The sequence below is a fragment of the Macaca fascicularis genome, chromosome 12 (assembly GCF_037993035.2).
Source record: "Macaca fascicularis isolate 582-1 chromosome 12, T2T-MFA8v1.1".
NCBI classification, from domain to species: Eukaryota; Metazoa; Chordata; class Mammalia; order Primates; family Cercopithecidae; genus Macaca; species Macaca fascicularis.
The window spans coordinates 36,381,840-36,395,532 of NC_088386.1; the positions used below are offsets into that span (position 1 = coordinate 36,381,840).

Here is a 13,693-nt window from a genome sequence, read left to right on the forward strand (position 1 = left end):
GTTTTTTCAAGATCTATCCTTAAATATAGCAACACACACAAAACAGTTACTTACCAACACTTGTACAACTTTCACCATCTACATCCAGCTTCCAACCTTCATAACATGAGCACTTAACTGTGTGCTTGTGCTGCTCACACACTTGGCTGCACTTTAGATGGTTGCTACAGTAATCCACAATTTCACATGTTTTATTGTCTTTGTTGAGTTGAAGTCCTTCAGGGCAGGAACAGACAATTCCCCTTCCAGGAACAACAGAACAGTGGTTGCTACAGCCTCCATTGTTCAGCGAACATTCATCTAGAGGGACAGATTATAGGTCTTATCAATTGCTTTCCTCAGTTAAATACTAATCATTGAACTCAATTCTCTAAGCCTACAATTAGCCTACAAACGAAGATAAGAAAGCCCTCTTTGGCTTATTTTTTCTTCAGGGATTGGTATAGAAAAGATGATAGAATTCATCCAAAGGCCAAATTTAATTCTATATGATAGAAATTGTAAATGGAAGATTTTCATTTCTATAAAACTTGGGAGTATAGTTTGCTTTACCCCAGAAATGTAAAGTGAGCTCAGTGTTTCTATCACAACTGGAAAGATTATGCTGAGCCTTTTAGCAGCTGTGCAAAATCATTTGTAGAGGTCTTCCAAAAAAGATGTATATACCATGATGATCTGAATATTAGACATATCTTGATGTTAATAAATGAACAAGTATATCCATATACACATATATGAATATATAGACATAATGTCTATGCATCTTTTGCAACACTTGTACAGTCTATTTTGGAGTTATAATGTAGAACGGATTACTTTTTATCCTTTACTGGCTGTGGGCATTTATTTTTAAGTGAATTGTATATTGTGCCCCACATATTGGTTAGTAGGATTCATTCAATGACGCCATGGAGACATCATAAGCAAAACACTAAAAAGAAAAAAAAAAGTTGTCCTGGTATTTTGGCTGAAATAATGAGCAATAGTATTGATTACACAGAAAATAAGATTTATTATATAGATAATATGATTAGTTTGTAAAAAAGATTAGCTTTTTAAACAGCATTTAAATATACAGCTGTCCTTTAAATATATTTATTTATTATTCTACTTCATCACCAAATTGTAAGCTCCATGAGGGTACAGAAAATATCTCTTCTGTTTACCAGTGTGTACCTAACATTGAGTAACGAGTTAAAAATATTTGATGAAGGCCGGGCGCGGTGGCTCAAGCCTGTAATCCCAGCACTTTGGGAGGCCGAGATGGGCGGATCACGAGGTCAGGAGATCGAGACCATCCTGCCTAACACGGTGAAACCCCGTCTCTACTAAAAAATACAAAAAACTAGCCGGGCGCGGTTGTGGGCGCCTGTAGTCCCAGCTACTCGGGAGGCTGAGGCAGGAGAATGGCGTGAACCCGGGAGGCGGAGCTTGCAGTGAGCTGAGATCCGGCCACTGCACTCCAGCCTGGGCGACAGAACGAGACTCCGTCTCAAAAAAAAAAAAAAAAAAAAAAAAAAATATTTGATGAATTTTTTAAAGTCGAAAAATTGCATAAAAGCACACATTATCCTACATTTTAGTCAGAATTGTCTATTTGAGAAAATTTCAATATGACACTCTTATAACCTTAAAGAAAATGGCAGATAACTGTCTTTGAAACCACATCATTACCTACCACTGTGTACCATTAGATACATAGTAATAAGGCTGAAAGAAGCTTGGTCTTTCTTGGCTTTAAAAATATTTTCAAGTGGATTTCAAACCGTATTGAATTGTGTATGTTTTGAGATATACTAAAAAGACTATTGTCTAATAATTGGTAAATTGCAGTAATATTTATTTATATAATGCAAATATTTCTGATTGTCTATGAAAATGTATCTAGTACAAAAATTGGCCTGAAATGTAAGGCTTTTAAAAACATATCTACATTTTAAAAGCTCTGTATGAGTCAACTCTTCTTCATATAATGTCACCATCAATGAAGCTACAGTAATAAGAAAAGGAAAATGATTATATTAACTATTTTCTCTAGCAATTCAAGTTTCGTATTATTTTGAAGAAAAAAACAGGTTCAGCTCTTGGTTCCTCCAAATATGTTTCTCATCCATAATCAAAAGCATTTCAAAACAGCAGTCATTTCAAAGTATTTGCCCCATTTTAGTTCAATTGGCATTCTTTTCCCAGAAAATAACTGTAAAGAAATGTCATTGTGCCCAGGAGGTTTAAAAAAAAAAAAAAATTGTTACAATGCTTTTAGCTTATTTCAAATGTCACTGTTTTCTCAGTACCAAAGTGTCTCTTTCTATTACTATCTGTGGAATGAAGTCACAGATTTTAGGTTAAATGAAATTCACATTGAAATCTGAAATTGAATATATAAATTTAACGCCAATATTTGCATAATTAGAACCTGTTAATTCTTACTTAGCCCTAAACCTGTCATGAATCCTGCAACTTTTTCTAAATTTTTTTATTACCTGACAAAGACTTCTTGACCAAACACTAGTCAGGATCCTCTAAGTCCTCTTCTTGGCTAGACCTCAGCCTTGGCCAATAAAAACTGCAGACTCTCAGCAGAAACGATTTCATCCTGCTGCCCTCACCTCCACCGCACCCCCCACCCCCATGCCCCTGGGCCAAAATACATACTGAGAGACTTGAACAATCACTAGCATTTGTCCAACAGTTTAAATGTATGTCCCTCGAATGACCCCAGCCCCCACATTAAATTGCCTGCCTGAGAAAGTTCATGATAATAGGCAAATATGTCCTGAACCTCCTCTTAGAGCAGTTACTTTAGAAAGCTTGCAATTATAAATCCTTTGTGTGCCTTTTTGAGATGTAAATCTTCTACTACCCAGAACTGCCTTCTAAGGAGCCGAGAGCTTTCTTTTTGAAGTGCAAACACCTAAGAAGGTAACTCTGAGTCTCATTCTCCCTCCCAGCCCAGTGGGTGTCTTACTCTCACTTGCTGCCACTGCCTCTTGTCACAAAGATGAGAGAAGTCTGTTTTCCCCTCCAGTTAAGCACTAATTATCAAACCCAGGTGGCATAATCTTGTGGAGCAGCCCCCTTAACCTGCTTAGTGGCTTTTCCTTAGCACACCCCAACCTTCAAAAAGTTTCCAGTCTTTAGTTTCATTAAGTTGAGCTCAGTTCACAGTGGACTCTCTATAACAAGAGTTACTAATGAATAAAATCTTTACTTACTGTTTTACTAGTTAGCATCTGGCTTTATCTTTGACATATTATTATAACAAGGATCAATATAACTCCATTTTAGAGTAATTAAAGTCTATTTTCGTTTGTTTCTTAAGTGCAAATCCTTTTTCTTTTGAAAGTATTTAAAAATTTCCCTAAAAAAAAAAAAATCTGTTCACTAGAATTAGAAGATTTACATTCTTGGGTTCTCCTTTTCCTTATATACATTGCATATAACCATGGAAAAGGCAGTTTAATCTTTTGGCCAGTATTTGCTTTCTGTTTTCATTGTTCTAACTCTTCATGACTTCACCTCTGAAAGAGTGGGGTGTGTAGTTCAATATGACACAATGCTGCAATCATGATAAAATTGTCTTTTTACCTCTTCTGGTACTTCCACACCAGATTCCTCCTTATAATCTATTTCAGTCTCTATAATATTTTGAAATGTTTGGGCAAAGCTCTTGACGTAATGACCATATGGCTAGATAAGAAGTGGTTTTCAATTCTGAAGTAGACAAAGAAATGAATTAAGAGGAAATTCCCTCATTACTCTTTTACTTTCCTAATTTGGAAAGTGAAGAATAGGAAAATAAGGTTGAGTTTTCTTATCATTGTCTTCATTTCTCTCAATGGGTGTACTTTCTGTCTTTTGCCTTTTATTTCTTTAACATGAAGGATGGGGAAAAGGTAGAAAAGTACTAATATTTTTCAATAACAGTAGGGCATCAGGCATTATTACCATGATTACCTGATAGATAACCATTGCCTCTATTTTAATTATAAGAAAATCAAGATTTTAAGAAATTAAGTCACCTACTCAAATGACTTAATTGAAGAAAAGAATTTAAGCTTGTTGAAGTCTAGTTTTTCCATAATTACATTATATTTTCTTTTAAGAGTATTGATAATTTCTTTTAGAATTGTATTTACAACCTTCATGAGCAAACCTCTCACCAACCACTATGAAGAATGAGCTGGGCAAGAAAGAAATGAATACAGAAAAACGAAGTTTGTCATCTTTTATTTATAAATTTTGTTGCTCAATTTTAGTTTTTGTTTTTGTTTTTTTTTTTTTTTGGCTGAATTTTTTTGTATAATTTTAGCCTAATCGAATGAAGACTGGTGCATTCACTGTTTCAAGGTTATTTTATAAAATCATGACTTAAAAAAAAGACATTTTCCCACATGTGTTTCCCACATAACATATTTCCCACATATGTTAAAAAATCATCCTTTTTTATATCATTCAGTATGCTATTAATGCTAATTTGAGGTCAAAATATAACTTTAGGCTTCAATGTAGTTGTCTTTCCTACTTTCAATCAGTCAGCTTCATTATTTCCTAAAGTCATTTCCTCACAGCCTCAAGTCATCTCATTATTGTTCTTATCATTCTGTAAACTGTTCTTCATTATCTATTGATGTCACCTTCAGTATTATCTAGAAAACACTTTAAAAAAATCTCTTTACTAAATCTCTGATCTCCCAAAAGAGAAGGAAATGTAATTTTCTTTTGTATGTGCTGGTTGGTAAGAAAGATTGCTAGTCGACGTGATTTCAAAGCTCATTGAAATTATTTTAACTAGATAAGGCATATTAAAGAAAGCTGTTGTATGAAGACTAAAAACTTGCAGGAAAATTATATTAAATTTGGTAATATTCAATTGGTTTTATTACCCAGTCTCTTCCCCTTCCTAAAAATCAGTTTCTATTGTAATGATTAGAAGGCTTATCAAAATATGTAGGGTGGTGGTAAGCTCTATCCCACAGATGAGGAATAACAAGTTTTCCTTGTTCTGAGTGACTCATTTAACAAATAATCAGTTCAACTAGGGGAACATCATTGGCCATCCAGAGATCTAAATGATGAATACAGCTCTTCAATTAAGTGACTTCAATATAGGCTAGCTTTTCCTGTCTTATTTTCAGAAATTTCTCATCACATTTAAGACTTTTACTGCAGCTTTAGAGTGTCTGAAAAATGTAGATAAGGTTCAGTGCCAAAAGCTACATTTAAAGGGAAAGAAAGGAATGAATGCTACTATATCAAGTAATAGCAAGTGAACTAAAAGGTAGTTTTCATGGAGAAGCCAGTGCAATTAAACATGCAGTACCACAGAGATCGCCTTCATCAGAGCCATCAGGACAATCCTTTTTCCCATTGCAGAGTTTCTCTGGCTGCAGGCAGACTGAGGTGTCATTAGCACAAGGATATTTGGGTGGTCCACACAAGAAACTGTCACAGTCATCTTCATCTGACTGATCTTCACAATCAATGTCTCCATCACACACCCATGCTTTGTTGATGCATCTCCCTTAAGAAAACAGAAATAGCATCTGTTTGATTTTTGTGATTAGGTCATTGTGATAATGAGCAGCCATTATTGTCTTCAGTCACCAGCAGAATTACTTGTCTTCTGCAAAAGAAAACAAAATCTATTTGCTTATTATTTGACAGTTTATTTTCATGACGGCATCTGAATATTTCTTCTCCTGGTCTTAAAGTGCTCTCAGTGTTTGAGCTTTGATATTTTCTTTAGTTTCAAGTCATTGCTCTGCTCTATTTAAAAAAAAAAAAAAAAAATATATATATATATATATAGAGAGAGAGAGAGAGAGAGAGAGAGAGAGAGAGAATTTATAGCATTTTTTGTTTTTAGAAGAAAAAAAGAAAATAATTATTGTTTAACCAGCATGATTCAAGAGTAACAGTGTGAAACACAAAGAGATCAGTGTTCATTGTTACCGTTTTGTTTTGTTTTGTTTTGTTTTGTTTTGTGATGGAGTTTTGCTCTTGCTGTCCAGGCTAGAGTGCAATGGTGCGATCTCCATTCACTGCAACCTCTGCCTCCCAGGTTCCAGCAATTCTCCTGCCTCGGCCTCCCAAGTAGCTGGGATTACAGGCATGTGCCACCATGCCTGGCTAATTTTGTATTTTTAGTAGAGATGGGGTTTTACCATGTCGGTCAGGCTGATCTCAAACTCCTTACCTCAGGTGATCCACCACTTCGACCTCCCAAAGTACCGGGATTACAGGCATGAGCCACCGTGCCTGGCATTGTTGTCTATGTAAATGTTTCACTGCAAATTATTCCTCCTTTTGAAGTTGTCTTTTACTGACTTCTTATTAATTATCTTTTCTAGATTATGCAATGTTCAGGTGCAATAAAAATTTTTTTAAATGTACCTAAAGATAATACTAGTTATTGACTGACTATATACTGGCATCTTATAAAAATAAGTGGGGCAAATACAAGCGAAATGGAAAATATTACATTGTATATATCCAAAAGCCATTTATGTATTTAAATGTCTTCTTAAGTCTTACAGGCAAACAAATTTTAAAATAATTAAAATATATATGCAAAAATGTTTTATTTATAAAAATATATTAATATTTTTTAAAATTTTTATTTATTTATTTTTTTTTGAGACGGAGTCTCGCTCTGTCGCCCAGGCTGGAGTGCAGTGGCCGGATCTCAGCTCACTGCAAGCTCCGCCTCCCAGGTTTACGCCATTCTCCTGCCTCAGCCTCCCGAGTAGCTGGGACTACAGACACCCGCCACCTTGCCCAGCTAGTTTTTTGTATTTTTTTAGTAGAGACGGGGTTTCATCATGTTAGCCAGGCTGGTCTCGATCTCCTGACCTCGTGATCCGTCCGTCTCGGCCTCCCAAAGTGCTGGGATTACAGGCTTGAGCCACCGTGCCTGGCCAATAATTATTTACATTACTATGTCAAATAAAAAAAATATAATCAGTTCCATAACTAAAATACATTTGAAGATATTCAACATTGATAAAAATACTCTTAAAATAAGAATTGACAGATACTTCACTAGATTTGATATAAATGGAGAAACATTATAAACTTTTGTATTAACATCATAAATAAAACCAATGTTGTTCTGCAAATACTACCTAGCACAATTAAGTAATAGAAAGAAATGAGGTATAATATTAGAAATGAGTTATAATATTAGAAAACAGTGTCATTACATGTTAGTATAACCATATAATTATAAAATCAATTAAAATTAAATAAACTGAGAATTCAAAAAATAGGTAGCTAGTTTCAAAAATAACAGAAAAATATATTTCATATATAGAGAGAGCATATACTGGAAGAAAAGGTCAACTAAAATTTTATCATGAAAATGTATTTTGAGTTAAAATGTACAAGAACTATATAACATTTATACAAATCCAAAATTCTACAAAGAATCTGATAAAAAGGCTTGAATAAAGATATTATTTGGTCTTGGATTAGTAAAGATAACAATTTTCTCTTAATTTAAACAATCCTTTCAAAATAGTAACCATATTAATGAAACCCTCCAAGCTTATTTTAAATTAAAAAACTAGAAAAATCATTCAGAATCTTACCAAAAAAAAAAAAAAAAAAGGAATCTTAATGAGTAGAAATTGTATATATTCCAACTATTTAGAAGTCGTTTAAGGTAATAGTAGTTAAAATACTTTTTGCAAATGAATATCAATAAAGATATTAATAATTAAAGAGCACAGAGACATTAGAAATAGGTCTATCTATGCATATGGCTTTTATATATGAAAAAGTTGGCAATTTAAATAGCAGAGAACAAAATTAATGATGCAGTATCACCTCATTAGCCAATCTGGAGGATAAACAATAAAGCTGAATCTCTACTTGGCTTCTTATGCTATAATATATTCTAGATATAACAAAGAGGTAATCATTTTAAAATAAGAATAAAAATACAAACGTTAGCTGAATTTTATAAACATATTTTATTCCATATTGCAACAATAAACTCCATAGACAAAGTCAGTGGACAGTCAATAAGCCAGAAAAATATTTCATCCTATTTAAAAAAATATTTCATTATATGACAAAAAGCATATTTTTTAAACATACAAGGGTTCTTTTAAATCAATAAGATAACAATCAAGCCAACTGCAAGATTCATAAAGAAATAGTAACGGTTCACAGACACAAGATATTCAATATCCCTTTCAATTAAAAAAGGTAAACTAAAATAACCAGTTGACATCCTTCCTACTCTATTAGATCAATATCAAAAAGTTGGATAATGCAAAACTAGATCTGACAAGGATGTAAAAAGCAGCACAAATGTTGAAAATTGTGATAATCTCTCTCCAGGGCAATGTCAAGAAATCCAGCAAATGAAACATCTGTCAACTCATCACCACAGTAATTCTAATTTTAGAAAATGTTTTCATAAATATATTTGCACAAATGCACAAAGATGCTAGGATATCTACTGCTGTTTTGTATATATTAGGGAAAGGAAAGTAACAATTTAAATAATTACTGCAAGCCTGGTGACATCCATTACAATGCATCCATACATAAAAGGTATATGCTTGAATGAAGAAGAATGTGTCAATCTACATAAGTGAATGAAAACTAATTTTCGAAGTTAATTAATTTTAAAAGGCATAGAACTCAGTGTATATAGCCTTTCTGATGTGTTGAAAGGGAGTTAGCTATTTATCAATATCTATGACTATATTTCCATACATTTATCACTTTAAGTACATGAATAGACTTTGTATTTGAATTCTTTCTGGAGGGATACACAAGAAATAGTTTAAATTGGTTGCCTCTGGAAAGAATTAGTTACTGGAAACCCATTGTAGGAGGGAGATGAACTTTTCATGGAATACTCCTCACGCTGCTTTATTTTTCTTATACCATATACTTGCGTAACTTTTCCAAAATATATTGGCTCCTTTAAAAAAAAAGATTAGGTATACACATATGCAATTAAGCCTGATTCAACAGCCTTCTTGTAAAAATTATATGTTGAAGTTACTCTGTGCCTTACCCTTTCCTAAGGGCTTTCAGAAATATAAGAAAGCATAAAGCCTGATCCCTGTAACCAAGGGGCTTATAACCTTGTTAGAAAGAAAAGATCAATGCATAATATATCAGTCAAAAATATGACATTCTATATACTTAAGCATTAAATTGTATGAAGTCATTTGCAAGAGTTCGAGTTCAAGAATATACAAATTCCCATTTTTAGTTTCGTTTATCAAAATGCAACTTCCTTTGTTTTTTTTTTTGTTGTTGTTGTTGTTTTCCCCCTGACACATCACCAATCCATGATGGCATTCCCAACTACTGACTCCAAAATGACCTTAGACTTGTTTCAACAGATACATCTATAAATCATTATCAATCTTTTAGAGTAAGAATAGCAGTAAAGCTATTTGCTATCCCTGATATAAATACTGCTTGGAAAAGGTAAACAAAAATGATATTCAGATGACTGTAAAACTTTAAAAGAAATAATGTCACCAGAGATATGAATAAATATGAATACATAGTTTAAATGAATTGTACAAGCTTAAACAGCCAGCCTCTTCCTATTGATTTTTCAGGGGCTGTTTGAAGCTTAATTGCTTCTCCCTGTTTATGTTTGGTTTTAGTTCTTACCAAAAAGTAGACAAGAAGGAGAACCAGGTATGATAAGTTTAATGAATTTCTAACTCATGAACATGAATTAGGTAAAACCCAAAAGCCAATGGCCTCAGTGAAAATACTTTAAACATATTGATTTTTACCTGATTCGTATCAAGATAAATCCTTACCTAATCAAGTACCTAATCAAGTCGTTGGAAACAAAATCTTGAATGACCAAAGATCACAGATTTCTTTGCTTAAGCTCCCTTCCTTATATATAAGAAATAACTAGTTATTAATAGTAAAACATATTATAGAAATACGTATCCAATAGATAGAATATCTAAAAATCTTTAAAGTTTTTTAAACGTGCATGAGTAATTGAAGTAATCAAGTAAATCATTGTGTTTACTAATTCATTTTTAGAAGATGCTGAAAACCATATTAGATAATTAGTATGAAGTTGAGCTCTACAAAATATTTTCTCATTTATTTATAACGATGTTTTCAACTTGATAACTACATGTCAAAGACTCTATTTTGGTAACTGTGGTTTTGTCCTTTGAGAAAAGAAAATAAGTACGGATAAGTAACAACAACAACAATTAAAAAAAAAAAATCCCCCAAACCCAGAAATTTGGTTAAACATAACTACAAAGTCAACAGGTATAGAAAAACTTAAGTTTTTATGATTGTAGAAAACAAGCTGGTTTTCCAAAATAAATTGATACAATCTCTTCTAGAGTTTCTCTTTTTTGTGTTAAACTCTTGACCATGTTCTGAAATAGATCTATCTTTTTGTAAACTAACTTGTTTTTAGTTTAATAAAAAGACAGCACATGCTACAATAGGATAATTTCTGTTCTGGGATATGACTGGCAGTTTATATTAAGATACTAATATTAACATGAAGTGAATCTTTGAGAAAGTCTAAATGGATTTACTTGAAATTATTATAATGCCTCATTGAACACTGGTCTATAAACTAATCTTTTAAAAAATGTTTATACTACTAACTTTTAGTGTTACCTACATATTTATTTCTCTAACAGTGTTTGGTTTCAATTCAATTTGGCAAATATGTTTTGAGTATTATATGCTTGATTTGCTACTGAAGAGTGTAGAAAGATGGGGAAGACAAATTCCTGATCTTGTGGAGCAATAACTCTAGTAATGACAAATGTTCTAATATTGAACATATAAAACAGGATGAGATGAAAGCCATATAACCATCAGAGAATGTTGTGCATTTTCAAGGAGGTGGAACATATGTATGATTGGAAGGATGAGAAACAAGTTTTACCAAGCTATTCTTCTGAACAATGTTTGGAAGGATGGTAGAAAATTTTATATAAAGAAAAAAGCATTTAATATAGACAGCTGCCTAATGCATACAGTCTTAACATTCGAACATATACCCCACGCAAAATCAAAAGCAAGTAAACAGAACAGGTCAAAGAAATAAAAATGTAATAGCATAGTGATTATTCCTGCTACTCAATAGGAATGTGTTAGGGCATAGATATTAGAAAAGAATCAGTTCTTTCTTATGCTGATCTTTGTTCCACCTCTAAGTGAATTCATTATAAAATTCTAGTTTTTACATTTGCTTTTTATTTTATGCTAAACATTACCTTGTTTATAATATAGTTATAGGTACAAATTATCCTCAGAGCTATATACACAAAACCATGTATAATAAGTTTAATGGGTGATTTTCAGGCGGTAATTTTGAACATATGCAGTTTTATATGCTGAATATTCAATCTTATTTGTTTAATCAAATTCACACAAAAGATGAAAGTCTTACCTAAAGGTATAAAAGCAGGAAAGAGTGGGACCTGTTCAGAAAGCAATGATGAAGCAGTTTGGGGCCCCTAATTCAAGAAGTGTTTCTTAATCTGATTATAGTTAAGAAAATTGAGACACTTTTTGAATTAGCAATGGAGACTGTCTATAAGATTCAGCAAACTTGAATGATTGAAAGATTTTTTTAAAAGTGTGTGCTTAGGTCACATATTGAGAGGTAAGAGAAAGCCAAAACTGCAAGTAGTGTGGATTGAAGCTAATGACTGTCAGGGAAAAACACAGTCAGCCACACAAAGATCTGCGAGAGAGATAATGAAAGCTTAACCTTAGATTATGAGATGGGAGTAGAGAATGGAACGGGTGATGTTGGAGATACTGCAGAAGTAACCTCAGTAGGAGTAGGACTTGGAAAATGATTTCAAGTTAGAAGTGTCAAAGTGTCAAAGGGTTCTTTCTGCTTTAAATCTGAGTGTACAGGGGATTAAATATGCTAACAGAAATGAGAAATTCTTACTCATCTCTGACTTTGAAGAGAAAGTAGAATGTTCAGCATTGCATTGGGAAAAAAATTGATTGGAAGCAGGGAGTAAATATCAGTGGCAGACATTTTGGAGTCCTAGAGGTGACAGTTAAAACTGGGGACAGAAGAGATTGCTATGAAGATCTTGCAGAAAGATGAGAAGAAGCAAAACTAATTAAGAGAAAAATATCTGCAATGCTGGACACATATTATGTGCTCAAGAAGTATATTTTTAAATTAAATATAAGGGATAGGCAGAGAAAACAGGCAAGGGAAAGTGAAATACAAAGAGGAGTCTAAATGTCATGTGGCTAAAGATAACAATCCAATATAAGAATTCATAAGAAAATATTAAAAGGGAGGACATACAGCAGGGTAAAGTGTGGCAAAGAAAGAAGCCGAGGTGCAGTACTAGTAGTGAAAAGTGTCGTTCATTAAGCTTGTACTGTGCTCTAGACACTCTTTGTACATTCTACCAGTTATTATTATCTTATCTATTTTACTGATCAGAAAACAGTAATGTAAAGAGGTTTAGTAACTTATTTGCACTCATGCAGATACTGAATGGCAGAGTGGGACTCAAAACACAGAAGAGCATAAACTGAGAAATTATTCCTGGTGACCATCGAAACAGCCATTTCTATCAAGGGAAGCGACTGGATGTTAGATTGCAAATGGTGAAGGAATTAGTGATACGTAAGGCATCTAGGTACTTACATCAGGTGATTTAATGAAGTGAAGAAGAAAGGGAAAAGGTAATAAAATCAAAGAAATGCTTTTCAGGTTATTGGACTAAATACAGTTACATCGAGAAAGAAAAATTAGTCTGGAGAAAGAAATGGAAGAACAAGCAAGAAAAGTGACCAAGGTCCCACAAGGATTAGGAGGTCACAGGATCAATATCTAAAGAAGGGGCTGGGGTGGTGGCTCACACCTGTAATCCCAGCACTTTGGGAAGCCGAGGTGGGTGAATCACTTGAGGTAAGGAGTTTGAGACCAGCCTGGCCAACATGGTGAAACCCCATCTCTACTTTAAAAAAAAAAAAAAAAAATGTAGTCAGGTGTGGTGATGCATGCCTATAATCCCAGCTACTCAGGAGGCCGAGGAAGGTATTGCTTGAACCTGGGGGGGTGGAGGCTGCAGTGAGCTGAGGTAATGCTACTGTACCCCAACCTGGGCAACAGAGCAAGACTCTGTCTCTAAATAAACAAATACATACATACATACATACATACATACATACATACATACATACATCTAAACAAGAGCCCTCCTGGACAAAAAGGAGCATTGTTTATTCTTCTTTATAGACAGGACTGAAGGGAAACAAGAAGAGTAGGCATACAGCAAAAGGTTTAAAACTTTCAGCTCATGAGGTCAAGAGATAGAGACCATCCTGGCTAACATGGTGAAACCAGTCTCTACCAAAAATACAAAAAATTAGCTGGGCAAGGTGGTGGGTGCCTGTAGTCCTAGCTACTCAGGAGGCTGAGGCAGGAGAGTGGCACGAACCCAGGAGGCAGAGCTTGCAGTGAGCTGAGATCTCACCACTGCACTCCAGCCTGGGCAACAGAGTGAGACTCTGTCCCCAAAAAAACAAAACAACAACAACAAAAACACTGTCACTGGGAGGAATCAAGGAAAAATACAGGAGGCTCATAAGAAGAAAAATGCAAAATATTTTATTAGTTTTCTGGCACATAAACAACGAACAGCTTGCCATATTATTTTCATCAGAAATAACC

The 13,693-nt window shown here is 33.8% G+C and overlaps 1 protein-coding gene across 3 annotated transcripts in view; it reads right to left on the bottom strand.

Annotated features, from left to right (window-relative positions):
* LRP1B (LDL receptor related protein 1B) overlaps positions 1-13,693 on the bottom strand; it is a 1,954,889-nt gene that overhangs the window by 691,869 nt on the left and 1,249,327 nt on the right. For all 3 annotated transcript variants that reach the window (XR_012421093.1, XM_005573071.4, XM_015433154.3), the window contains exons 22-23: positions 5,324-5,524; positions 55-300 (exon numbers count right to left, since the gene is read on the bottom strand). Coding sequence is in view for 2 of the 3 variants with exons in the window: in XM_005573071.4 (XP_005573128.4) it covers positions 55-300; positions 5,324-5,524 (447 nt within the window). In the remaining variant the exon portion in view is untranslated. The remainder of the gene's footprint in view (positions 1-54; positions 301-5,323; positions 5,525-13,693) is intronic.